The sequence below is a fragment of the Zosterops lateralis genome (genome assembly GCF_965231275.1).
Source record: "Zosterops lateralis genome assembly, chromosome: 2".
Lineage (NCBI taxonomy): Eukaryota > Metazoa > Chordata > Aves > Passeriformes > Zosteropidae > Zosterops > Zosterops lateralis.
This window is the reverse complement of record NC_139763.1, coordinates 79,215,376-79,242,547: the sequence shown is the minus strand read 5'-3', so window position 1 is coordinate 79,242,547 and position 27,172 is coordinate 79,215,376. Positions and strand designations below refer to the sequence as shown.

The 27,172-nt window shown below is 42.6% G+C and overlaps 1 protein-coding gene across 6 annotated transcripts in view; it reads right to left on the bottom strand.

Moving 5' to 3' along the window:
* The window catches only part of MTMR2 (myotubularin related protein 2), a 58,949-nt gene that overhangs the window by 8,511 nt on the left and 23,266 nt on the right, over positions 1-27,172 (bottom strand). For all 6 annotated transcript variants that reach the window (XM_083885151.1, XM_083885146.1, XM_083885148.1 and 3 more), the window contains 8 exons: positions 16,777-16,852; positions 13,454-13,548; positions 13,167-13,277; positions 11,046-11,147; positions 10,269-10,352; positions 3,368-3,517; positions 2,385-2,573; positions 179-364 (listed from right to left, as the gene is read on the bottom strand). In XM_083885151.1, the coding sequence (XP_083741277.1) occupies positions 179-364; positions 2,385-2,573; positions 3,368-3,517; positions 10,269-10,352; positions 11,046-11,147; positions 13,167-13,277; positions 13,454-13,548; positions 16,777-16,822 (963 nt within the window). In that variant the 5' untranslated portion in view covers positions 16,823-16,852. The remainder of the gene's footprint in view (positions 1-178; positions 365-2,384; positions 2,574-3,367; positions 3,518-10,268; positions 10,353-11,045; positions 11,148-13,166; positions 13,278-13,453; positions 13,549-16,776; positions 16,853-27,172) is intronic.

Sequence of the window (27,172 nt, the reverse complement as noted above, 5' to 3'; positions counted from 1 at the left end):
GCAACTATGGTTTTAATTGCTTATAAATTGAAAACAAATTCTAAGTCTTTAAATTTACAGGAATTGAGAAGACTGGAATTAGCTCTTTCCTAGACTGGTAAGGACTTGTGGATACTCAGCCACAGTGTCATGGTAAACTCCATACCACTACTCATGCAGTGGATGCAGACATGCCTACCTTGATATGCTCTAGCCAGTGAGTTGACTCTAAATTAGACAGCCAGTGAGTCTCCTCGATATTGGGATACACAATTTCTTTCAGTTTTCTCAGTGACTCTCTCATAACATGAATGTTGTGAATATCCAGGAACACTAATTCTGCATTCTGATAGGCATCCTCGCTCTCATAGCCCCCTCCTTTAGCCTGAAGAACAAAATTCACATAGAAATCATTAAGCAAAACCATATTTTGTACTTTATCCCAGTCATTTGTCCTGAGCAAATAGCAGCTGATAAAGTACCACAGTGGCTGGGCTATCTAAAGCAAGCAAAAACCATCTTTATCTTACAGCTGGGAGCAAACATGTACAGGCACACACTTTGTGTCTCTCTTCTGCAATACCTAATGAATGCTGTAATTTTTACCAAAGAATATCACATTACAAGCCTTCTTTTCCTCTGTAATTATAATTTATCCCCATTCAAGCTGTTAACTCATTACATTCGCTAATCTATCATTTAAAAATTTACCATATTATTACAGAGGAGGATAACCCACACACTAATTGCCTTTCCTAAGTAGTGGGAAAGGCAGATTAAAATTAAAAAAAAAAAAAAAATCTTTACTGCAACAAAGCAGCTCCACCATTAAAATAAAGCTTAAAGTGATGGCATGGAACACAATTTTTAGAAGGGTAGAATGATAGACCCTGGGAACTACTGACCTGTCAGCCTCATTTCTGTGCCTGGCAGGATCATGGAACAGATCCATCTAGAAGATGTGCTAGAGGACAGGAAAGTGATTCAGGATACCCAGCACAGCTTCACCAAGGGCAAATCTTGCCTGACCAGCCCAATGGCCTTCTATGATGGGGAGACTACAGCAGCAGACAAGGGAAGGACTATGGGTGTCATCTACCTGGACTTCTGTAAAGCCTTTGATACAGTTCCCCAGAACATCCTTCTCTCTAGACTGGAGATGATGGGCAGACAGTTTGATGGATGAGAAGATGGATAGTCACAGGTGGAGGGTTGCTCAATGTCCAGGCAATGACAAGTGGTGTCCCTGAGGAGTCTGTACTGGGCCTAGTGATCTTTAGTATCTTCATCAGTGACACAAACAGAAGGATCAAGTGCACCCTCATCAGGTGTGCAGATGACACCAAGCTGAGTGGTACAGCTGACACTCCTAAAGGATGGGATGCCATCCAGAGGGACCTGGAAAAGCTCAAGAAATGGGCCCATTTGAACCCCATGAGGTTTAACAAGATCACCTGCACCAGGTGCTGCACCTGGGCTGGAGCACAGTGTGGGGGATGAACAGATCAGAGCAGCTCTGCCCAGAAGGACTTGGGGGTGCTGGTGGGTGAGAGGCTGGACAGAACCCAGCCATGGGCACTCACAGCCCAGGGAGCCAAAGGTGTCCTGGGCTCCATCCAAAGCAGTGTGGGCAGCAGGGCAAGGAGGGGATTCTGTCCCTCTGCTCTGCTCTGGAGAGACCCCACCTAGTGCTGTGTCCAACTCTGGGGTCCCAGCACAGGACAGACAGGGACCTGTTGGATCATATCCACAAAGATGATCAGAAGGTCTGGAGCACCTCTCCTATGAGGAAAGGCTGAGAAGGGAAGGCCCTGGAGAGACCTTATAGAAGCCTTCCAGTACTTAAAGGAGGCTTATAAGAAAGATGGGGACACATGTTTTAGTTGGGCCTGTTGTGATAGGACAAGGAGTAATGGTTTGAAAGTAACAGAGGGAAGATTCAGACTAAATGTAAAGAAGAATTTTTTCACAATAAGGGTGGTAAAACACAAGAGCAGGCTTCCCAGAAGAGTGGTAGATGCCTCATTCTGGGAAACATTCAAGGTCAGGTTGGACAGAGCTCTGAGCCCTGTTAGAGGAAGCAGTCTTTCAACCAAATGAATTGAAAAATGGTGATACACAAGGTCCAGGGTGCTAGAGTCTGACCTCAGTACTACTTCAATTTTTTTCCCCTTCCATTCTCATTTCCCATTGTAAATTAATATAATGGATCATTAGCAGTCACACTGATATCTTACAGCTACCAGTGCAGGTATAAAAGTCTGTCTAGAGAATCAGATCATTACATGCAGACTTCTGCAGTGGAAAACCCTTTTGTGATCCTTAAGAATAATATGAAATGGTGGTGGAAAATGTGCTCAAAATTATTACATTCCCAGTTTTAGAAAGAGGAAAAAGTGCCCAACCTTATTGGCTACAGCATTCACACTAGGCCTTGCATCAAAAATGAAGATTTTATGGGACTGGGCATTAGAATCCATGATGGCTTGAAGGTACTTTTCATCTTCCTTGCTCCTCTTGCCACTCACTCCCACCATGGGCTGGCTACAGCGAGTAATTGTTGCTTGACTTTCTGGGTGAATCCATGACAAGACCTTTGGAAACAAATGGGAAATAAATAAAGGAAAAATGGGATTCATTAAACCAGTGAAGTGAATTAGATGTAATGCCTTGCTTTGGAATCCTGTATCAGTGGGTTCCAGAAGGCTGGATTCTACTAAATTACAATGAAGTGAAAGAAAGATCTCTTCTGTTCTTATTTAGTCTGGTGGCATTCCCCAAGTTTGAACAAACAAAAGGTGATCAAATTGCTACGTTTGACTTTTAAATATGATGCAGACTATTTTTCTGGCTGTTGTGTGAGTCAGTATGCGGGCTATGCCTTACTTTATGTTACATCATGTAGAAGTTACACACTTTAGGAACAGACTGAATTTTCTATAGACTTGAGGAGTAAACGAATACATTTTCAGTTACCTCTGAAATAATCATCATAACAACGTGCTTTGTCTTAATTTCATTAAATAAGTGCTCTCATCAAGACTATCACTACGTATTTCTCTGTCCTGAAAGTCAGAGTAGGCCAGACAATTGTAAACAGCCTAACAGGGCTGTCTTGTGTTTCCCAGGAATTGAACTGAAATTTGGCCTAAGTTGTGCTCAATTATCTTATCTTCTAGTTTTGGTTTAGTCTACATCTCTTTCACAACAGTAGTTTCAGCAGATACTGTTGTTTTCTACGTCCTCAAACATGTTGTTGTCACTTTTATTATCCGCTTGACCATTTATTTCCTCCCTGGAATCCACTCAGCTTGATCTTGGTATTACTTATTGCCCAAAGGTATGCGTAACAAAACCACATCAAAGTGGCTTCTTCTGTCCTACTCACTGGTATGCGTCCTCTGGATCTGAAGGATGCCACTCTCTTTAATTCCTCGTCGGGAATGTTTACAGGCACAGCTAGAATGGCAGGGTATGTATCACACAGCTCATAGCGCTCATTAATCTTGGTCAGCCTCCAGCTTTCATTGGGAATTCCCTAAAGAGGAAATTGTAGGTTAGCAAATGAGTTGCTCTGAGACCTCAGCACAGACAAATCCCCAGACCTGAAATTCAAGGCAAATTTTGTTAATGAAGGACATTTAGAGCTGGCACCTGGGAATGAATTATCTTGGAAACTTGCATTTCATGTGTCTCCCCAGAGAAGTGGATGTTTTGATCAAGTCACTGATGAGCAGGGAAACTGAGCTTAAGGCAGGGTCACCTATGGCAAAGGAACTGTGGAGGCTACAGATGTAGCAACACAGGTGGTCCCCCTGAGCCCATCTTTAAGATCCCTCCTGGTCTCATCATGGGCTTACACTAGAGCCAGGAGCAGGACAGAATAAGTGACCAACTCGGTCCCCTCATGGCATTTAGTTCAAATGCGTTGGGTGAACACTGAGGATACAAAGCAGAGTTACCAGACAGGATGGAGGGGAGGGGGAGAAGGGAGAACAGGCAGTAAAACACCCCAAAATTCAGCCTGATTTTGTCTAAGTTTGTGGCACAACTGTGCACACCCTCTAAAACACCAAAAACTAAACAATTGTATGTCTCTGCATGACTGTATGTGATGTGCAATGGCCATGTTTCCATCACACTAAGCTCTCTGGTTGTACTAAGGACTTGGGCTGAGAGAGCAGGGAATCTCCACACACACATCATAGAGCTCAACATGCTGTGATGAGGAAACCACCCCAACAGCTTCCCAGAAAACAAGCTCCAAGTAACACCTGAAGCACAATGGGGACAACCCTGACAACCTGCAGACCCTGCAGACGTGGTTTGGCTGATGCTGGGAGAGAACAGAGCAATAGGGCGTGGCTGGTGCAGCTGCCTGCAAGGGGAGATTTAACAGACCCCTACTGCAGCAGGGGTGAGCACTGACACAAAGCATCTCTGTGGGGAAGACACATCTGCTGCAGCAAACATGGCCAGGCTGTGAAGCACTGAGTGTTTTAGGGGAACATCAACTCTTTACACAATGCAGGGCTCTGTTCTAATGAACACTACTTCATTTTAAAGGAGGGTGGCGGGACACTGATTCCCGCTGTGGCGGCTCCCGCGGGAAATAAACGACACATCTGACACGGGTCAGACGAGCTGTGATAATTATGGCTGACCCACACTGACTGCAGCCAGTTCCCCATCCCAGTGGTGAGTCATGCTGTCAAAAGAGGTCATGGTTAGAAATCTGAGGGGAGGCCAGACCGTCAGTCTAGTATCAGTCACACACCCTGCTTTGTGAACCACTGCTGTCCTTTGGTCCTCCCTGGGAAGGAAATGTTACGACAAGGATCACCCCAAAAGCCTGAAGGAAAGCTATTTTTGGCACTGTGAAGCTGAAGAATTGGCAGAATCAGACATCAAGCTGTGTGTATACACAGTTCCAAGTTTACTGATGGGTAAAACATGCTCAGAGCTCTACCTGCTGTACCCAGCAAGCATGGAATCTGCTGGGCCCACCAGCTCTGCTGCCAGCCAGGGAATAGCGAGACTCTTGCCAGTGACCAATCTGTTTACTACCTGGAAGTGGACTAATGGCAAATTAGTTCTCAGTCCTGTCCTAATAAGCACATGCAATGGATCCATAAGCAAATCCTGAAAATTTCACCTCCCCAAAATCTGAATGAAAATTATGTTGTCAGCACAGAAAAATGGGAGCTAACAAGCAGCTATGTATAAGAAAGCTCCTTTTCATTTTACCCAGCAACTCTACCAATGCTCATGGAGACGACTGAGGAGCAGGCACTGAAAAGCACCCTCTTCACAGTGCTGGGCAGTGTGGCTTGGGCCAGAATTGAACTCTAAAGCTCTCCAAAGCTCCAAGTCTTTCAGCTGCCACACTGACAAATTTGAAGGAAATCTTTCCTCTGCAATAGCCCAGACCAGAAAAATCCATGACAAGCCCTCAAAGAAAGAAAAGATGCTGTGTGTCAGCATTCAAATTTCTTTTAACTCATGGGGAATGTCTCTTTTTCCCTGGCCCAGGAGTCTTGAATCACAGCACCACCCAGAACGCTTTGGATTCGGATCGTGACTTTAAGGACTGGAAGCAAACAGAAATAAGTCAAGTGGGCTAGAAGAGAAGCTGAATTTTCATCTTCCCTGGATGTTTGCCATAATGCAGTGTAGCTTCTGCATTTATTCGTGCTCCTTCAGATTTGCCCTTTCTCCAGCTGGAATCAATAGAAAAAGCCAAACGTGATATAAAGCACACTGGTATTTCCTCATCTAAGATGCATTTCACTACTTCCCGGTAAGTTGTAAGCACCCAAAAGCCTACTATGAAACCAAACTGTTACAGATGTAACTCAATAAGCCTCTGCAGGCTCAGGAGGGGCTCTGGGCACTGCCTGCCTGTGCACCTGCAGGAGGAACTCAGGCATGCCTTGCTTTTTAAAAGCAGGTTGTGATCATCCTGAAACTGCCAGGGCACATGGCATGTCCCCATTAGTGACCAGAGATTTCTACACAGGTCTTCTTCCAGGTAAATGAATGCTGCTAGCAGCCCCTGGATTTAGGGAATTCATATCTCTGGTGGCTGCCAGAGGGCAAACTGAGAAAGACAGCAAAGCCACATGTATAGTCATAAATTAAATATACCCCTGACTGTTCTCACTGAGCCCAGCTGAACCAATGCACCTCACATCTGTACTAATAAACTCATCCTCCAAACAGGACATTTTGTCCAAACTGCCACTGGTGATCCTTAGCTTGCACCACAGTACCTTTGTGCGTGGCTAAAGATGCTCAAACACACTCACTCAAAAGATGGGTGGTAACAGCCTGGTCTGTAGCTATGCCTGAAACTCGCCCCTGTGCTTGGGAACACTCCTTGGGAACTGTATCATCTAACCATAGAGACACAGCTTTTGTGTCCTCTCCACACACAACCTAGACTTGGTTCCCCTCTAGATAGACATTCATGTTACTGTAATGACTTCGGTTTGATTGACACTTGATGTTGTAGAAGATGGAGTTTCTTTGTTTGCAGGGAAAAACTGCTGAAGCCACACCAGCACAGCACTAACACCACCACCTTGCAAAGCACATGGTTAAGGTTAAGCTCATGACGATCCTTCACTGATAGGAAAAAAATAATTTCACACTGTAGTTACACACAGTCACACCTCTCTATGAGATCAGGCAGATGCACTCTGAGCTTAGATAAGTAAGTACACCTTGATCTGCAGCAGGCAACACAGGGTACAGCTGCAGAGCCAAGCTGGTCCCTCTACCATTTACTGAGCCCAGGCTGTGCCCACTCAGCACCAGAGAGCTGTGATCTGTCCTGCAGTAGAGACATACCCAGCATAAGCAGGACCTCAGTTAAACCATGGGGCGTTTAACAGTTCTATCCTCACTTTGCTCCCCTAAGTTACACCCAACAATCCTCTCTAGGATGATGTTATCAAGCTCTACCTTTCCCACTCTGCTTCCATACGATTTCTGGGCACTTCTTTTATCCTCAAAACAGGTCAGTTCTTCTGAGTTATTAACTTCTACGTTTTCTCTGAAAGCAGCAACCACAGCCCTACACTCTGGCTCCCCAGTAGATATGACCAGAGCAAAGGATATTAGACAAGAATGACTTTTGTAAGGAAACATCACACAACTTCACAACCTCTTGTAATATTTTCCAAATGCTCCCCACCTTATTAAGGAAAATAAAGCTTTAAGTTACTCCAAAGGCATCTTAAGGACTTTTGGTTTCAAGTGAGTCTTATTCACTTTGCAATTCTGTTTTATATTCTGCCAGCCCATGTGTAATAAAAATCAGGGAGCAATTTCAGTTTTAAATTTCATTTGCCACATGTGATTCCATTTACCAACTAAATCTCAAACCTCTCTGAGTTCCTTTTGTTCTCTACAGGTTGTTTATTACTCCCCATAGTTTTACACAATCACAGATTTTTAATAAGTTACATATTTCCATCCTTTCCAAGAATGCTAACAGGGAAGTTAGGGGTTTACTGAATATCTTTCCCAATTGCTACAATTGCTATCATCTCAATATATTTCTATTAATCTTAATAAAAATTATAATTAATAAATAATACCACACTCAAACTTGCCATGTCTACCAGTGTGGACGTAGATCTTACCACGCACGGATCCTGGTCTAAAAGTCTTTTCTGAATGCCTGGTAGTTGGAGTTCACTTTTGCTCCACTTCCCTCTCCATGTGTCCCTGCTCCCACAGGGAGAAGACTGACCTGGCCTAAGATGTAGCAAGTCAATGCCTGGCCATCCTGCTGGGCTGCTGATGCCCTAGGCCAGCTCTTCTCTAACAGTTTTTAAACCAATTCCAGAAGATCCTGCTGACAGTGCATATGTCCCGCTTTTCTATTTCTGATCACAATTCATAGAGTCAGAGACAGGTAATCCCATTATCTGATTTGATGATGCCAGGTTTTTTTCACTGTTAACGAATCCCTGCTGCCATTTCAAGACATAATCCTGATTTACTGTAGTGTTCGTTATTGCTTTAGCAGAACCTGGTTGGATTGAGAAAAAAGGCTACGACATTCACACAGATAAATTGAACATCCATAGTTACAAATGCTGGAATTAAATAAACAGACCAAAATACCTAAAAGATTTGGAGGGGACATAAAGCATCATGCTGCAGGACCTAAATCAATCTAACAAAAGGGATGAAATTCTCCTCCTGGCCAGATCACAACATAAACATCTACTGCAGTATGGTTTGCCTCTTCTTCAGCAGCTGGTGTTGGTCACTTCTGGAGATAAGGAACTGGAACAGATGGATTGTGTGATCTGGAATAGTAGTGACCATGGCCCACCACAAGTAAAACTCAGAAAGGCTGTGGCTGCAAAAACTCCTGGTTTGGATTTGCTTTTGCAGTTACCAATGTAAGGAAATGACTGTGAGCTTCAGCACGTGGACATTAGTTTGGTTTCTTGACATAGAAGCCATCAGGCAATTTGTCCTTCCCACTCTCAAACAACACAAAAGCAGGCCACAAGAGAAGTACACACTGCAGCAATGCCTCAGCTGTCTCATGTTTTACCCTCATTTTCTCTACAGAAAGGCCATGAAGAGCTGCAAATCACAGACATGCAAACACATGTATCCTTTCATCATGTAACCAAATTCCTGACAAATTTAAGGTGCACCAAATCACAGTATAAAAACTAATATGGACAGAAAAGCTTCTATCATAAAAACTGACATGTCAGGATTTAGAAAGTGGAATAATCTACATTGAAATTATCTAAGGCCACCTTTTCTTCTTTCCAGATATTGTAAAAATGTCTTTTGTATTTCACCTGTTTTGACTGATGCTTGGCTGAGCGAATGCTGTGCTTTCCAGTGGAGATTTTGATAGCACAGGTATTTTTTAGTCATTACTTCAAAATTCTCAGCCCTACAAAGAAGCATCTTGCTCAAATAGCTTGGGCTGCAAATCCTTCTGTACAAGCAGATCTTCCCATAAAATAACTAACAAGAAGGAGGCAAATTCTAAACAAAGCAATAATCACTGCATTATCTGATCTTATGATCAAATTGACCTTAGACACAAAGTGATCACAAACGACTGGAGTTTGTCTCGACCAGGATTTCAAACTGTGGCATCTCACTGCAAAATATATATTTCTTTGCAATAAAGGCAGCATACAGTGAGATACAGTAAGATACATCTCACTTCCCATTAGCAGCCTAGAAGCCAGCAATCTATCTTAGGCAGCTATTTTAGGAGAGAACAAATCACCCCCAACAGTGAAGCGCTCTCTCCCATCTGTTAATGACAGGCCTAGATAACCAATTTAGAAGGCATGCCCAGCTTTTAGAAGACTAGAGATAGAAAAATGAATCCTTCGGTTTTAGATTCCAGGAATCAGATGAACAACTAGGCTAGGACAGAGACCTGGTTTTGTTTGATTTGATGAGAAAGACCCAAATAAATTTTTAAATTGCATAACTTAAAATCTCTTAATTTTACAAAACTGGTTTTATTCTGATGGATCTGGAGGAGATGGAAGCTTATTGTGTCCAGGGCAAACGTGTCACCAAATCAGGCTCCTTCTTCTACTTGAGAATTTTATGACAGAAGTGATTTCATTATAAAAATCAAAATTCTCCAATCTTTTACTCCAGAGAGGGCTACTCAAGTTTTACCACAGTATTCCTAATGGACAGCCTGTCACTTCATAATCATTAATACTTTTGATCAGTCTACTCTGGACACACTACAACTGTGTGTTCTAAACTATGGTAAATCACAGAACCCTCTGGGTTGATCCCCATACTGAGAAACACACCTAAGATAGTGAGGACATTCTGCACTTAATTTAATAACTTTATTTAATAACTGCCCAAATTGCTGTTTAAGACAGGGAAACCTGGAAAGAATTACAACTAATACAAGCAACCACTGAGGTGTGAAACTCAATATTGGGATGCCTGTACCTGGAACACACACCCTCCATTCCTCACTGCCAGCAGCACCTGATCACCAAGCCAGAGCATTAGTTTTTTCTACCACAGACTAAAGTCAGCTCTCTGCCACCTGAGCTAACATCCATCAGTGGATGCCTCTATCTCTGAAGCTGTATTGCTCTCAACAAGCACTGCAGTGTGGAGAACAACATTCTAAACAAGTCTGCATGGCATTTGTCAGCAGAATCATTCACTGCTCCATGTAACCTGTAATTATTTTAGTGCAGAGACCCTCATTCCTGAAGAGCAGAGGAAGAGGAAGGATGTGGCACAATACCCACCTGTCTTTTGTACTCCCAAGTTGGGTCATACACTTTCCATCCATTTTCTGGGAAAACCTCTTTATACTCAAAGGCAAAAAGTGGCTGAAAGAAAGAAAATTTGCCATTAAGAGCCCACTCAGAGCCCATTTATAGGATGTTTGATATCTCAAATAGTAATTTATAACTGACTCTTCTTTTTCCCCATCACATCACTTTTCTTTCAAGGCTTTATAAAAAAGATTAACACTCTCACTGTAGCAGGTAATTAGTACAACAATATACTTTCCAATATGCCCCTGATATTGCTTGGCTGTTACCTAGTACTTCATGGACAAAAGGAGTTTGTTATTAAAGAGAGAGTGTAAAACTACTTAGGCAAGAATCCTCTTACAGGTTAACAACCAGATCCTTTCAACCAGCATTTGAAACAACAATTGCAGTGTCATAACATTAGAGAACAGGGGGGCTGCATTCCAGATTTGGGGCAGCCCAGTCACCATTAGCTGTAAACCTCTGATGGATGTCACTGTGATTTCAGTACTTTCCCTCTCTTACAAGGCTTTATCAGTAAGTCATTCCTCATGCATGAAAGAAGGCACTCTAATAGACTTTTTCTGTTTCCTATATGATCTAAACTCCTACAGAAGTAAGTTTAAAACAGATTTGAAAACCAACACTTCTCATCCTTCAAGAAATTGTATACCACGTGAATGCTGTATTAAGTAGATGGTACAGAACAAATCAGTTTACTGCTGCTCTGTGTCTTTCGGCAAAAGCTGAAGAGAAAACACTTACCAGATTATTTGAAACTGGAAAAGCATATTTCATTAGGTTCTCAAATATGGATCGTCTAGTTCTTCCTTCAGGCTTATGAGCAAACCTCAAGTTTCGAATATCCTGGGGGAAGAAAGAGGGAAATCAAGTTGCAAATTTCTGAACCACTTCAAAATCCAAGGAAAATCCAAAAGCCAGAATTCAAAATGGGGTCACATGACAGTGCTCTTTCTAGCACTGATTTAATACTATACTTTGAACAATGTTGTATTGCAACTGGGCTTGTTTCAGGGGTTGTCTACAGCCTCCAACAACAGCAGAGCTGCCAAAGGAGGGCACAACTGTGCCTGACCACAGCATCTTGCCTTCACAGGAAGCTCTCCATCTGCTGAAAGTCTTGAGGAGAGCCCTGCTCAGGAAAAAGTTTGACCAGAAGGACTTGGTGAGACAGACCTCCTTGGCTCTCACTGAGCTCTGACACCAAGCAGTGCCATAAGACCACCGGAGGGGATGCCCTAACCAAGAACCTCCAGAGAGCTACTGCACGTACAGGGGCCAAGAACAGCCAGCTGGGTGCAAAGCATCCAATACCATCTCCCTTTAAAGCTTCCATCTCTCAGAGCACTCAAGAGGATGTCTTATAAACAAGAACTCCTCCACTTTGCACAGCAGCACAGTTTAGACAAAGAAGTGGCCATTCAGGACCTCCTCTCCATAGTCACCTACAAAACCAAATTTGGAAAGTAAATAAAGCATCTTGAAGTTTCTCCAGCCAAGCCTGCAACTAAAATGCTTGCAGTAAAGAGTCTAAACTCCATCAACAGGAAATGAGTTATCAAGTTTGAGTATATCAAGATGGTTGACCAAGTCATAGAATGAGATAAACAGCTGAAGACTTTGCTTTCTTACAGGGATTACATGACTGGTCTCAGACAGAGAACTTTTCAGGATGCATAAGATGTACCACTCTGATATTGTAGTAAGCTGCTGTGCATACCCTGGTGAAGCAGGCTGACAAATAGAAATATGCTATTAAGGGGCAAAACACCCATCCTATAGTTTGTGCCTGAGTTTCCCACACATAGAAATTATACAGCTCATTCCAAACCTGATCAAAAGTCCTTGTAGACAAAATGGCTGAGGACTAGGAATCCAGGTCAAAACAGGGGACAAATCAGCTTGCCAGCACAAGCACCCCACGCTATGTTAGCCAGGGTGGATTATGACTGCCATAGGACAGGGGAGCAGTAGGATGATTTGGTACAGATTGCAGTCACTGGTCTTGACTCAGCACACCCACAGCTTGACAGTCTGCTTAGCTTCCTGGTGCCTCAAAATCACAGCAGTGACCAGAGCAGTTTGGGATTCCTCTTCATCCCTCTATCTGCTCTTATCCACCAAGTGGCACCCTTTTAGCATTGAGGGGCTCTGACAAGCTCTAAGCAGCCCAAGACCTACAAGGTTCTGAATCCAGCTCCTCCTATGTGGTTACTGAGGGAAAGCAGAAGGGCCATGCCACTCAGAGATATGGATTTAGGAGAGGAGATGGTGGCTTTGTCTACTTTGTGAGTCTATAGTAAGCAGACATGAGAAGGAAAATTGTTAATTTTTACTGCAGTTTGTATTTCCAGTTATTCCAAGGGCTCTTGAGAGGCACATGTGAAATATGTACTGCCTTGAAAGAAATGACAGAACAGCCCTGACGAGGACTGAAGGCTACTCACCAGTCCCCCATGGAAAAGCACAGCAGCAGGTGGACATGAGCTAATGATTTAGGGGGGAAATGTGCCCCTTTCTTGCTCTTGAAATGTAAATGAGTGAAAGGCTCACTGAATTCCACAGTAACTGGAATCTACCTAGAATAAGTCTGGTGGGCAATCCTGAGAACTGAGGATGCAGGGCTATGCTTCCATGATGAAGAAAAGCCATTGGCCAGCACAAAGCCTGAAAAAAGGCTTGGACCTCTTCTCAAATGAGTTGGAGCTGGAGAATACTGAAAATTACTTTTAAAATCATGTTTCTTGACACCTGTGAAGTCATACTGACTGAAACATTTTGCAGAATTTCCTACAATACTACAGAGAAAACCTTTAAAAAGATATGTTCCCCTTCCCCTGTTGTAAAACACAGATACAAGTTTACCTTGCATACAATCTCCAGCCCATATGAATTTTCACCACGACTGGAAGCACCTCCAATTTTCTCCACTCTGTTGATTACACCTAAAGATGCATCTAGGACAAAAGGAGGGTCCTGTAGACAGTTGAAATTTGTGAGTTTAAAAAGGGGAGGGGGAAAAATCCCCAGCTCCTGCTCCCTTATGCCTATATTCCCAAACATATAGCCATGTTTCACACAGAAATATTCTCAAACAACACCCAGTCTAAAGACTGAAAAGGTAGCAAAAGCAAATTATTTCAAAAACTTACCCGTTCCATGCTTTTAAAATACAATCTATAATTGGTAACAGTAAGGGTTCCTCTGATTGCTCCAGTGAAGGGGCAGATGTAAGTCACATCCTTAGCTTAAGACAGAAGAAAAAAACAAGAATTTGTTAATTTCACAGTTAATTTACGGGAGAAAAATTATGCCAGCAACAATATTTGTAGGCTCTACCTTGCAGATCATGAAATTAAAACAAGCTTAATCTGTGGTTCTAGCCTAGATCTAGAGCTAATTTACAAGTTTCAGTTCTGTGGAGAAGGTAAGAGTTTGGGTAGAGATAGTACCATCACCCAGAATCCTAGATATGCACAAAAGTGCTACCCCCCATCAACAGGTCAGTGCTTGGTGCAAACTGTTTGCGCTTACTGCCAGTCACTGAGAAGGTCATGCATGAAACGAGGAGACCACTCCTGCCTGGATGCACACATTTGAAGCTGACAGCAATCTGCATAAAACCTAAGGATTGTGCCCAAGATGGTTTGTGCCACCAGGGGCAGGAGAAGGCAGTCCTCATACTGTGGTTTTTAGGAGGCTTGGATCCTTCTGTACACCTTTGCAGGTGGAGTCAGCCCTGAGATGAAGACCCTCATGCTAAAAGCCAGCAGAGCTACAGTGATTTGCAGGAGCCATGAATCTGTGTAACACCCAGCTGCCAGGGATCTTAGGTCTGAAGTCAGCGATCAAGTTACTCTGCACAATTCAATTATTTTTGAGTCTGAGTGATGGTGACTCAAAACAGTCCCCTTCTTAAAAGGCCTCAAATGTTTCTCACTTGTTCCAGCAAAAGGCAAGAGGTGCTGCTGGCTTTCCACAGCAAACACCTCTCCTAACTGCCCGTCTGTTTTATATCAATTAAAAATGCCAAGATTTAAGTTGTTGCCTCCCCACCTCTGCTGCCTATCACGTCTTCTGCCACTGAAGCAGTTGTCTGGCTGTGTCGTGGCAATGTTTACACTATCAACAACAAGTAATGACACCCCTCAAAAACACAGAGGAAACCTATTGACCAGAGCTGCCAGATCCATGAAAAAACTCCCTGGATCATCTTAATAACCTCAAGCCTCTAAGCCCTAAGGGACACATTTTGCAAGGGCTGTTCAGGAGGACGGCTCGCCTCCCAGCCGGGAGACAGCCACCGGGAACATGAGGTGTGAGGCTACTGGGGTGTCAGAATGGGAACCTAAATTTCTTCCACCTTTATCCCATGAGATTTAGCCCAGAGGGAGAGAGAGAAGTCTGCTTTATTCCACGACACTGGCAACTCATATAACTATGTCATCCTCAAGACAGCTTTGCTTCTGCATTGTCTTCATTGACTCTCGAAATCTGGATGTGGAGAAAGAGCCTTAAAATATCAGAAGTGAATAATTCAGAGCAAAATATGTAGCACACAAGATCTGGCTAAAAGGAAATATAAAAACCATGCTAGTAATTCCATTACTTATTTATATAAATTTACATGTATTTGTTAGAAGGACAATTAAACACAAAATGCTTGTAGCCATTTCTAATTAAACCAAGTGTTTCATTAGTGTCCTATTATTAATCACTTCGTTTCAAAGACTACTTTGACAGAGGTTTGAAAGCAGACTCAGGAAGCATAACAAGGGTGAAGGCAGCCTGCCTAGTTTTCCACTGGAGTTCTCATTATTCAAAATGTAATTTTGAAATGCTTAAAAAAACCCCAGCAAAATCCACTAATAAGAAAAGCGTGCATTTACATCTGAAAAGGAACAGGATTTCTGGGTAAAGAGGGAAGGTGCTAGAAAAATGTTTTCCAGGTAAGGAACCCCAGGCACGATCTCAAACACTGGCCTTGCCAGCTTGTAAGCCACACCACCTTTCACATTTGCATTTTATTAGCCTGGTTTCCTAAGGAAACAATTTTAGTTAATTACACTACGTATGTACAAACGTACCTACACACATGGTTCATCTGACCTTAACCCTGCCACAGCTGTATGATTTCAGCAGTCTCTACTTGATAAACAGGCATCTCCAAGGCATTAAAGTGCCTCACTGTTTGTGGGAACGAATGCCAGGTATAATAGAGAGGCTGTAGTGGTGCTATCACCACAGGAAAGCCTAATGAGTGCAGCCTTTGGTATGTATAAGAGAGTACATATGGGAGAAAGAAACTGGAAACCAGATTTACTAATTCCCCTGCTTGTGGAATTCCTGTCTTTTACAGGCCAATCTTACCCTAGATTACTGGGTTGGCTGAAAATATTTTTTCTTCCCTTCCCTGTAAAATACAAGGAGAATTACATTTGCCTTTCTTCACACTTTGAACAGGAAACAATTATTGCTGATGAATAAAAAAGATTTCCTTTTTGCTGCCTTTAGCTTCTTGCTGGAACAGGCAGCTGCTGTCTGGGCTACTCCAAAAGCCACCCAAGTCTTACAGATTTACGTGGCTCATCACACCATTTGCCAACAGATAAAACACTAGTAACTCTGATCTCTTAAACCATTCCCTAGGAACCCTTCAAAATACTGCCTCACTGTCAGAGCTAATTGCATCTGTGGAGGGAGTTAGATATCAGTCTGCAGTGTATGGCTGGAGTATGAGTTCAAAGTCCTTAGGAAAGAGGTTGACAAAAAGATTAATTGTTGAGGTGGGTTGTTTGGAGGTTTTCTTGCTTGTTTTTATACTGTTGTTGATGGGTGCATGTTTTAGAAGTATATTCAATGTTCATTTTTTGATTTTTTATGTTTAGGACTGAAGTTGCACTCTTCCTTGTCATCTTAAGAAGAAGGCAGCACATTAAAAAAGTGAATGCAAAATCTTTCACAGAAAATTAATCAAGAGGCTTACTCAAGGTTTCAGAATGGAGAGCATCAGCAAATCTGATGCATGCCAGAATGTCTAGATGAAAAAAAAAAAAAAAAAAAACCATCCCCCATATAGTAAGTTCCCTGCAAAAGCACTATAGCCTTTCCTAGAGCCCACAACAGAGATTTTACATGTAATTGTGCTGTGTCAGCCTAGGAAGTTACCCTGTGGCAAGGACAAACTGAAGCAGTTGATCCATGTCCTCTCAGAAGGCACAAATGCAGAGCTGTACAACTCACTCCATCACTCATGGTAAGAGAATTGAATTGCTTTGCACTTTCTATGTGCTAAAAGAAAACACAGTTACCTTGGCCCACGTGATGTGCAATAGCTCAGTTAATGAAACAACATAATCGTGGTTCCCAAAACATTTGCAATTTGGTGTTGTTGGTCAGTGACTGCCCAGATATTTCGCTCTATGGATATTCTACTGTTTGTCAGCAAACAACAAGGAATTTCCTCTTCACGTACCCATGTCTTTAATGGTTTCCCCAGGCAGCAAAGGTGGCTCTTCCATTTCTGCCAATTTATTAGCCTCCCTCAGGACCTAGGCAAAAGACACAAGTACAAACAGAAATTCATTATATTTTCATAAGCCAAGAAGTTTACACTTACAGGTCAACAGTATCAAGGACAACAAATATTCAAAGATTGTGAAGTACTGCCTAGGGTCTCTTCAGAGGTCAACACCAGGCTCTGTGCTTTGGCAGCATGCTTCCCAGGTGTCCTTTCATGCTCCAGCCTTCTCTTGCCCAGGCCACCTTCATAGTTATGGACAGAGCCAAAGGAATCAGTTCCTTTCCCAGTTGAAGTGCTCAGTGATTACCACGACAACATCAACTATTCAGCAGAGCAATTTCTAGTTTACACTGAGGAAAATTGAAAAGGACACTCTGGTCGCTCCTCTGTGCTCAGTGAGGGTCCCACAACTGCAAAAGTCCTGACTTGACTCAGTAACAAAGGTACTATTTTGACACGCATATATAGCAGGTACAGTTTTGATTTTCTTTTTTCGTTGTTGTTTTTTTAGCTGCCAAATGACCCCTTCTTCACTTTCCTTTGGGTTCATGTTATACCACAGGGCATGACTTCTCAGACCTGTGATTGCATTTACACAAGAGTTTTCATAAGAACAGCTGCCATCATGGGCAGATGGATGGACATTTTAGGAAAGCATGGCTGTAAGAAGGAAAGCATGGCTGTAAGTAGGAAAGCACAACCTGAGGTCTAAATCTGTAAGAACTAGGAGAGAAAAGCAAACATAAGGGATCAAAATTAAGGCTAAGTCTCTGTGGCCAAATGCAGAAGGATTTAATGATGTTGTCCATACCTCAAACTGGACAATTGACCACAACCTCAGCAGTACAGTTTGCTCAACCTCTTAACACAGACAGAGAGCAGGTAAGTTAGTCCAGACTCTGCCTCATGCTATAGCAACCACAAACCTTTGAGTTCAAGGTTGGCATGTGTCCCACTTGGTGAAGACAGGCAGAGGGAGCTCATTGCTGCTCACAGCTGAATGTGCAGGCTCGCTCAAAATGTTTTCTTTATCATAATGCAAGGAAAGAGAAAAATAATTGCTTCAATTTGGTATCAGGAAATCCCTGCAAAGAAAATTCAAAGACATAGGCTAAAGTGGCATTCTAGAACCTGACACGTCTGTGGTCAACTTTCATGTAGGATCAAGCCAGAGGGAGAGCCTCAGGGAAAAAATTCCCTAAACTATGCAAAAAAAATTGGAAACAAACCCAAAGAAAGCCTTTGCCACAATAAGAGCACATTCCAACATTTTCACACAACAGATTGATGCATAGATGAAAAGATTAACAAGATCAAAGCCTTCTTGAGAACAAGATGTACATTTTTAAGAAATGCATTCAAAAGACTCTTGGGGAAAAAATTAATAATAAAAGCAATTACAGTCCCAGCTTCCTAACAGAAACCTCACAACAGCACCCACTTAGATCAGGTCTTACCAGGGACACTGCCAGAGCAGCTGGGTTGGGGTCCACAGGATGAGTAAGGAGAGGTCACCATTGACACAACTCACACTGCCGGGAAGCTTCTCTTCCCCCACATCAGCAGTATCAGTAAAAATAAGGTTTTGCTGTTATAATGAGCAGAAATCGATGTTGAGGACTTCTTGTCAGCACAGCTGTGTTGGCCAAAGATCACACACCCCATCAAAGCCATGACTGAGGGCCTCCCTGACAAAAGCCTGTGATGTAGACCCACTCTCAACTCCTCTGTGTACAATTTTGCGCTTGAGTAACAGCCCTGAAATTAGCAGGATAACATCTGGATTATGATAAATGAGATGGAGGCTTCTGGCTAATTAGCCCATAAGTGGTGGTCATCTTTTTGGCCTTTTATCTTGGAAGGACATTAGTGAAAATACACTCTGTGTTCAGAACATGATCACAGCTTCCTTGAGAAGGTCCGTACCCCACGCGGGCGGCAGCTGCTGCCAGGATCACTTCTGTCAACAGCTGGACTCGCCGCTCTCCTGCAGATGTCAGCGGGAGCACGTCCAGCAGTAAACATTTTGGGGACTGGGTTGTATCTTAAGCCAAAGCAAATATGAGGTAAGACACATAGAAAGCACTCGGTATGACAAACATCTGCTGAGGTAGCAGAGGTGGGCAGTGCTCAGGTGGGTTTTAAACTTGCTCTGCAAGTGGGGGAGAGAAGGAGGGAATAGGCAAGCAGTATGAAAGACAAGGACCTCTATGTCAACACTTTTCTCTAAAGACAAGGTTGAAAGATTTTTCAATTTCAAAAGTCTCTTCTAAGCCTAATAAAATCCATCTGCTCACTCACACTTCTCTGAAATGTCCCCAGGATCAGAGGAAAGGGTTAGCAATCCAAACCCTAGTTCACTTCAACACAGGGCAGCAGACGGCTGGCTTCCTGAAAGCACAGCACTTCAACATCAGCCTCCTTGCCTCCCCTCTTTTTTTTTTTTTTTTTTTTTTTTTTTTTTTTTTTTTGCTACAGTCTTGAGGACTAGACTCATTTTGACCACCCCTCAAGTGACTTCAGCACACTACCTATCTCAGGTAACAAAGCACTGACACCACCATGATGATTTCAAAGTCGGTGCAAGCACATAACCCCTGGACAACAGTCATCCTTTCCCACGAGGCTGAGACAGATATGGTCATAAAGCCCAGGACAAACATTTCTCTGTTGTGCCAGTCTGTGCAATAGCTGCTCAGCACTAGATTTTGAATGAATCTCTAGTTAGAACATGGGCACTTGAAACCCATCCTGGCAGAAACTAAGAAATGAATGGTAGGCATTTTCCTGAAACCCACCTCCATCAATGGTTCCTTAAAATTGATTCAGGGAAATGCAATCTGTGTGGGGCTGAAAATGCAGGCAGCAGGCAGGAGAAGACACCTGCAGCACCACTGAAGGACAGGGACTGGCAGCAGATAAGAAAAGTGGGTGGATAAGAGGAGTTTTGGAAACAGATCAAGGAGAAAGAATGGTATGGGACAATGCACATGAAGCTCTGAGATGACGTCAGTTTCATAAATGGGCCCTTTGCTCCTTATATGACTAAGGATATGACATGAAAAGCCCTTCCATCTCACTGCCAATGCTCCTCTCCCCCTCAAAATCCAAAAATGGTTCATTAAACTGTGAGAAAAATCTTTTTTTGTACATTAGCCTATTTTCAAGTCTCTAAAAATAACACTCTTGGGCCCAAATTTAGCCCTCTGCAAACCTTACAAAATTAAATTAAGAGCACTAGTAAGGCGAGGGAGCAGGGAAGGGAGCCAGGGACACGACTGCAGCAGCCTGGCTGCAGGGGGGGCACGGCAGCTGCTGATACATGAATGCTATTGAGGCAGGTACCACACACCCCTGCAGCTGAAATGTGCCACCTCCATATGCCTCAGCCTTTTACATTGTTCAGTAGGAATAAAACTAAAGAATTCTTAGAGATCTGCAATGAAGAACACATCCATAGCTGGGCGAATCATTATTATTTAGGAATAGGACCACAATGATATACAGTCACAAATGGCTCTTTCTGTCAAAATCACCACTAAGATAGTTTTTGTAAGAAACAGATACAATGACCAGAAACCAGTGGAATACTCTGCCTTGCCTCCAAGTCAAAGGTCTTTGTTATCTTTTCCCCACAAAAATGTTATGCTTGGCAACTGAATCTCTGGAGGAATGAAGTCCTGTTACACACCCGAACAGCCTTTATTTCTGTCTTCTTTTACCAAGTAATATCATCTATGCATCCCACCTGTCAGCAGCTCTCCCTCTAGATGAAACAGCTCTCTAAGAGTCTGAGAATGGGAGTACCTTAGAACCTAAACACAAGTCCTGGCTCAGCTCAGAGGGTGTGAGGACTTCGTGCCACCACCTACCTTTGTCCTCTGCTCAAGCACCAACTTGGCAGAACAAACCCACACTGCTACATTCAACAACCACTTCTCTACTCCAGGATCCCACCTAGTGTAAGCTCCAGCACAGTCACCCCCAGCTGAAGGTGCAGAGCTCTCTCATGCCCTCCCAATTACTGACCCCAAGACAGTGAAACTGTTGTTTTGTTGAGGCAACCTCCAGATCTGAGCAATCAAATCATCATCTCCTTTGCTTGTGTGTATGTGGTCAGGGAAGGAGATTCAGGTCCTGCTAAAAAGGTGAGATTGCTGCAATTCAGAGTACTGCAGTTCTGGCAAGTGTCTCCAACCACATGTTCACACTGCCTCCTAACACAGCAGCCAGCATGCTGCTACAAAAATCCCTCTCCTGGATGATGTGCATGCAAAATTCATGCACACAGCTCATTCTGAGCAGCTTCAGCCAACCCGGGGTGGTACAGAGCTGAATTGCAAGCACACTCTAAGCACAGGGTCTTAGAGGTCTGTGCACCACTGAACACTGTTCCAGAAGGACCTGAGAGGGTACACGACACTCTAAATTCAGGGTTTACTTTTTGCTTTGTGAACAAAACAACTGTTGTGTCTTCCTGTTGAACTGCCAGGTGAGGCGCTTGCCCACCAGCGACGCTGACAGCCCCCACCCTGCGCTGGCTGAGGCCAAGCCAGGACTGCCTCCTACCCACCCTGCCAGTGCTGTCACTGCTTCAGTGTCTAGTTCAGTCAAGATGCCTGGGTCCACTTCATGGCTTTTATAATAGAAGTTTTTCCATAACCTGCATCATTTTGCCAGGACTGGTTTAGGGTGTGACTGCAGGAGTGAGAGCGAGGAAAACCCAGGCAAGAGAGAGGGAGCAGCTTGAACCAACCAGGGAGAGAGTAATTTTATCCCTGGACACTGCACAAGCCTCCTGATAACAAAGATGCATGAGGAGAGCACCTGCCATTTACTAGTTATTCTTTTTTTTAATTTCTCCTCAATATTTGAGTTCTGAAACCCACAAAGGTCAGATTGTTTGGCTTCATGCAACTTAAGGGGAGACAGATTTGTGTTACCAAATTGTTGTGTAACAGTTTTCCCAAGTCTGCAGAGATTCTTCTATCCTGAATCACAATAAAAATGAGCAAAAGGAATCTTTTTTGGCTTAGACAATATTAAAATGTACCCTTTTTGTGATTTTTTTTTCTTTCCTTTGAGTTAATCTCTCCTTGGTAACCTCCTACACACTCCAAGTCACTTTGCACATTTTGAACAAAGTTGTTGTGCATAAAGCCACAGCACTGGTACAACACGTTCAAACTGACAGCATGAACACCTTGCTCCAGTATTACTCTGTTCCCCAAAATCATGTCTGCCCCATCTACTGAGAAGACAAGCTCTCCAAGCTGGGAACTGCTTTTGTTCCAGCTACACAGTCCTGTTCTATGTTTCCTACAGCAGGAAGGTGGTCACTTAACTGGTCCCTTGACATAAACATATATAACCTGCCTGTAGAGACAAACATTACACAAACAAAAAGTCCCCTTGCTTCTGCAGCTCCTGAGCTCAGATTTGGTATGTCTCTGTCTATCTCATGAGCATGCACTGGTCAGGTGCAACAGGTGAAAGATATGCTGCAGGGACAAGAATGCACATGTTGCACATGTACAAAAACATACAGAGAGAATGAGTAGAGTTTTTAAAAAAATGTATCTTTTTAAATCACCTGTGAAATAAGGCACTGAAACTCAACTGCCAAGTGAGACGTTTAATCTCCCATAGGAAAATATCACTCTGATACTTCACATTTAAAGGACTACCTGGGAATATTGTGGTTGTACTTAACACATCTAAACTTTCCTTTGTTCCTTTTTTTTAAATGTCTCTGTCTCAAGAAATGGAAAATTATTAAATGCTCTCCTTAATCACCATTTTTGCCACTTCGCAGGCAGGGTAGTCAGTAAACTGCAGGAATTACCATTTCACCTGAAAGTGGAAATCTACATCTGCGCTGGTCCTCCCAGGCACTGTACCAGTCAGTGGAAAGCAGGATAGGAGATGCACCTTTTAGGATAAGTACCCTTCTTCCCACTAAGAAGTAGGGAAAAGGAATATCAGTGTAGATCTGGAAGGGCAAATCCCAATTCTGGTCCTTCCTTGCGGTCAGCATAGCAAAACCTAATCTCCTGGACATCCGCAAATAACTGAGCAGTCATATCCTACACTTTTCAGAGAAGTACAAATGTGCAGTGGGCAGAGAGGCAGCAAGGAATGAGCCAAGTCAGATACAAATAGTGCATGGATTTAATTTAAAAAGTCATGACTTCAAAGCTTGTAGGACAGGTTGTCTTAGCTGAGGTATAAAGGACAGCTTTTATGTCAGAGCTCTTGTTTGCTGTCACAAGGAACCAAATAAGGGAAGTCAGCATTCCTGCAAAGACTTAGCCACAGGATTACTTCTACATACTTGATTGATTTATTACCTTTGTTTGTAAATTAAGAGCGAAACATATACACTTACATAACTAATGCTTCTCTGCTTTAAATGCCTTTTGGAGGTCTCAAACCATGTTCACCTATTCCTTCCCCTGAATTGCCTTACCACTCCATCCCTTTCCTCTTTAACGGCTGTTTCCATCAGTCAATCAACTAAAGGCAGTGCCACTATGGCAGCTGCATCAAGATTCATCATTACTCTAATGATGGTGTAAAAATGCCTGAAACGAAACAGATAGAGAAGCTCCTTCCATTCATACCAGGAAAAAAATCCCCAAAGAGCTCTAATTCTGTCCAGCTCACATTGACAGCAGCTGCAGAACTGACACAAGTCTGTGCAGAAACAAGATGACTATGCTTCTTTAGGACAGTTTTTCACAGGTGCATAGGTTACTTCTCTAAATGAAACATCTCTGACAGCAGGAAAAGGGGCACAATTTTCCTAGCATTTTACTGCTAAGGTGCTTCTGTCCTCTCAGTGCTCAACCATCAGGACCAGAACAAAAGCCATACTTACTTGACTGCAAACACTGCACTACTTTGAGGAGAATTTCAGCTGCCATTTATGGCTATTTCAAGTGTACTTGGAGAAGATTTGTGTGCTAAGAATCCTACTGGAAATGCAATAAAACATAAATTGAGCAAGCAAATAGACTTCGTTGATTGTTTTTAAATCATTAAGAATACCACAGCAGAAAGACTATGGGAAAGAACAGAAATATCTCTGCCTGACTGAGGCACAAGGACTTTTCTGAGGATTATGATGAGATGGCTTGAAAAACTATGTTAGAGGCATTCAGAGCTGCAAGATATTAATTGCAGGGAAATGCTTTATGTCTTTTTCCTTTTGGATATTAAAAGTTCAAAGGGGAAAACTGTTTTCACCATGGACACATGGATAATTTCAGAAGAGTACACAAAGAATCAAATATACCATCCAAAGACCACATCAAGCTCATTCAGCTCCTAAGAGAGCACTTGGCCAAAGGCAGCCTCCTAGCTTGGTTAAAAAGAAAAAACACAAGAAGTAGTTAACTTATCAAAAATGTTCTGACAACAGAACATGTATTACACTACTCTAAAGACAGTAATAAAATACAATAAAAAACTGCAACTGTCTTTTAACCACACCTTCCCAACACAACTAAAAAAACTAAATCACAAACTGTGATCTCTACCAACCATATATGTTTTGAGAAAGCATAAAAGTGCTTGAGAAATCACTTGCTTACTTACCACTGTCTTGGAAATCTTTAAAAGGAAGCTGAAGATTATTTAAAAAAAAATAAATACAGTCCCCAAAGTAATATAAAGGGACTCCTCTGCAGGAGGAAGCAGCCACCATGCAGTGTTTCCCTGGGGTTTTCTGCTTTGTTTTTTCCACAATGTTCTTCTCCACTCAGACCTGAATGTCCAGTGATGAAGAACAGCCTCTCTGGGTTCCCTGGGCTGGTGAATCTCCTGGGCCCTTGCTGCACAACTACAAGGCAAAGCTCAGAAGCTCAAAGGAACACATTGTTGAGGGCCACTCACTCAACCACGGCTGGCTTGTCTCTTCAAGTTTGTATGGCTTGGTGCCTCAAGACAATTCTCTCATTAGGCTCTGACAGAAAGTCGTCATTGACTCAACGCAGCAACACTCCCTGGCACAGAAGGTTGCAGATATTATCTATTCAGACAAGTCCAACATTTTTTAATACAGAACCTTCTTTACTGCCAAGGGTTCCACATACGTCTCAAACCACAACGCCTCTGTTCTCCATGGGCTGCTCAAAAACTTTGGACAGCACATTAGCTTGACTCTATCCTTTATTTTTACTGATTTTTATTTAGCAAACAACTTACATGCAAAAAGATTAAAAGTTTCAAGGAAACCATTAAACTAGTTCAGTGAATTTCATATCAACAGTCTGAAGTGACAGAAAAACACTCTGACCAAAAATAGAGTTAGAACTCAGAATTATAACTACCAACCAAAATAAGTCACAGAATACTGCCTCCATTACTAAGTATCTTAATTTTGATTCTGATACAGATAATTATATATTTGTGATGAGCAAACAATCATACAGAGGGGAACAAAGATGTTTCATTCCGTGCAAAAACATCTACAGAAAATCAAATCTTGGCAGGCACTACGTGCAATCACAAATCCATGTACTCCCTTTAAATACCATGCTTGTTCATTCCTGCCTGATCTGTCCTTCAATTTACAAAACTGTAACTAGCAGGGGGCAGGGGGGGAAGCCACCTCTTACCTGGTTCTACTCAACAAAAAGAAAATTCTTTGTAGCTAGGAGAAATATGGCACTTGATTAGGAAGAGATGAAAATATTTTTGAGAACATATGAAGGTCATTTGCTCATTCTTCTTAGCTTTCCATTCCTAATAGATGGCAATCATAAATGTTTCCAGAGATTTCTTTCACTGTGTGTTACTTCATATTCAAGCATTTAGGTGCCTCTATATAAGAAAAATTAGCAATGTTTGCTGTCTTTGCTCTTTTCTAACTAGATGAGCACTTAGGGAGTATTATTTCCATGTAAAGGAGACAGAAAACTGACTGCATCTGGCTTTTTCCCCTATCTAATTTGCATGAAATCAATATTTTTCAACCCAGAGGTTGGCTACTCTGTGGGTTTGTTTCCTTGAAAGGGGGAGGTGCAGAAAAGGACTTACTGGGGAGAGGTGCAAGGAGGGGACCAAGATTTTCCATCCCTTGGGATATTATAAAATTTAAATTACTATAATTCTTTTGACATACGCAGCATTTACTAGAAACTGAACTCCTTGAAAAATGTGGCAGTGGCAGGGGCTAAATTCCAGTCACTGACAGGGCTGTCCTGGAATGACCAGGCTTATGGACAAGAGCATCATTCATCCTCCAGAACCCGTCCTTTGTGCCCTTGTTCGTCAACAGCTTAATGCTCCAAAGAAAGGAAGCCCATTTCCCCCAGGCACACACACGGAATTTGTATGGTCAAAATCAGAATTTCAAGATAGTTAAAATATGTTTCCCTATAAGACTTCCTTACTTCTCTTCCGCTGCTCCTTAAGTCCCTCTGTTTGACACCTTTGATAACATAAAGCACTGCCTATTCTTGGATTTGGCCCTTGGACTTCATCCCTGTGTACAAATGGACCTATGGAAATACTACTGTCAGGTCAGGTAAAGGCCACTTGTGCCTGCAGAGCTTCTACTCCTGTGCAGACACACAAAACCATGAAGTGCACCTCCATGTGAGAACAGAACCAAGCAATGATGTAGAGAAATTATGGTCAAGTCTTCATACAGTGACAGTAAAAAGATGAACAGTTTATTCAATTTCACTGCTGCATCACCAGCTCACATCTAGCCAAGTGTTTTGTGACCACAGGTCAATTATCTTCACCATCTGGTGCCTTGTGCAATACAGTCTGTAACTTAATAGCAGTCACAGTCCAGCGCACCGGGAAGGAAAGCTCCCAACATGGAAAACATCTTTGTATTTGCTATGAACTAGGCTGCTAACAGGCAGTCCCATGCAAAGAGTCAAGGGCTAGTGTGAAACAGGAATATTTATCTCCATATATTATCACAGAACAGTCTGGCAGGACAGAAAGTCTTCAACTACCCTGGAGAAGCTTAGGCAGAGGTTTTGCCATGATTTAGTGCTTCCAAGCCAGCATCACTCACTGTCTGAAAAGTCCCTTAAAATCAAAACTGAAAAACATTGCTTAAATGAGTGCTTAGAGTTTAAAACGTTATGTCACTCTCTAAACCCAGCTCTTGTTGAACATGTGTTACACATAACCAAAGCCTGACACACTTCCTGCATTGGCAGGGAGATAGTAATGGAAAAGCTCACTGAGGCTAGTTTTAGTGATTTACAGCAAAGGATGGAGGGGCGGGGGGAATCACATCTTTCTTCAATATGTTTTTCTACTAACAATATACGTGTTCTACATAAAACTAGTCTAAGCTACTTTGCACTAAAGCTAGAAT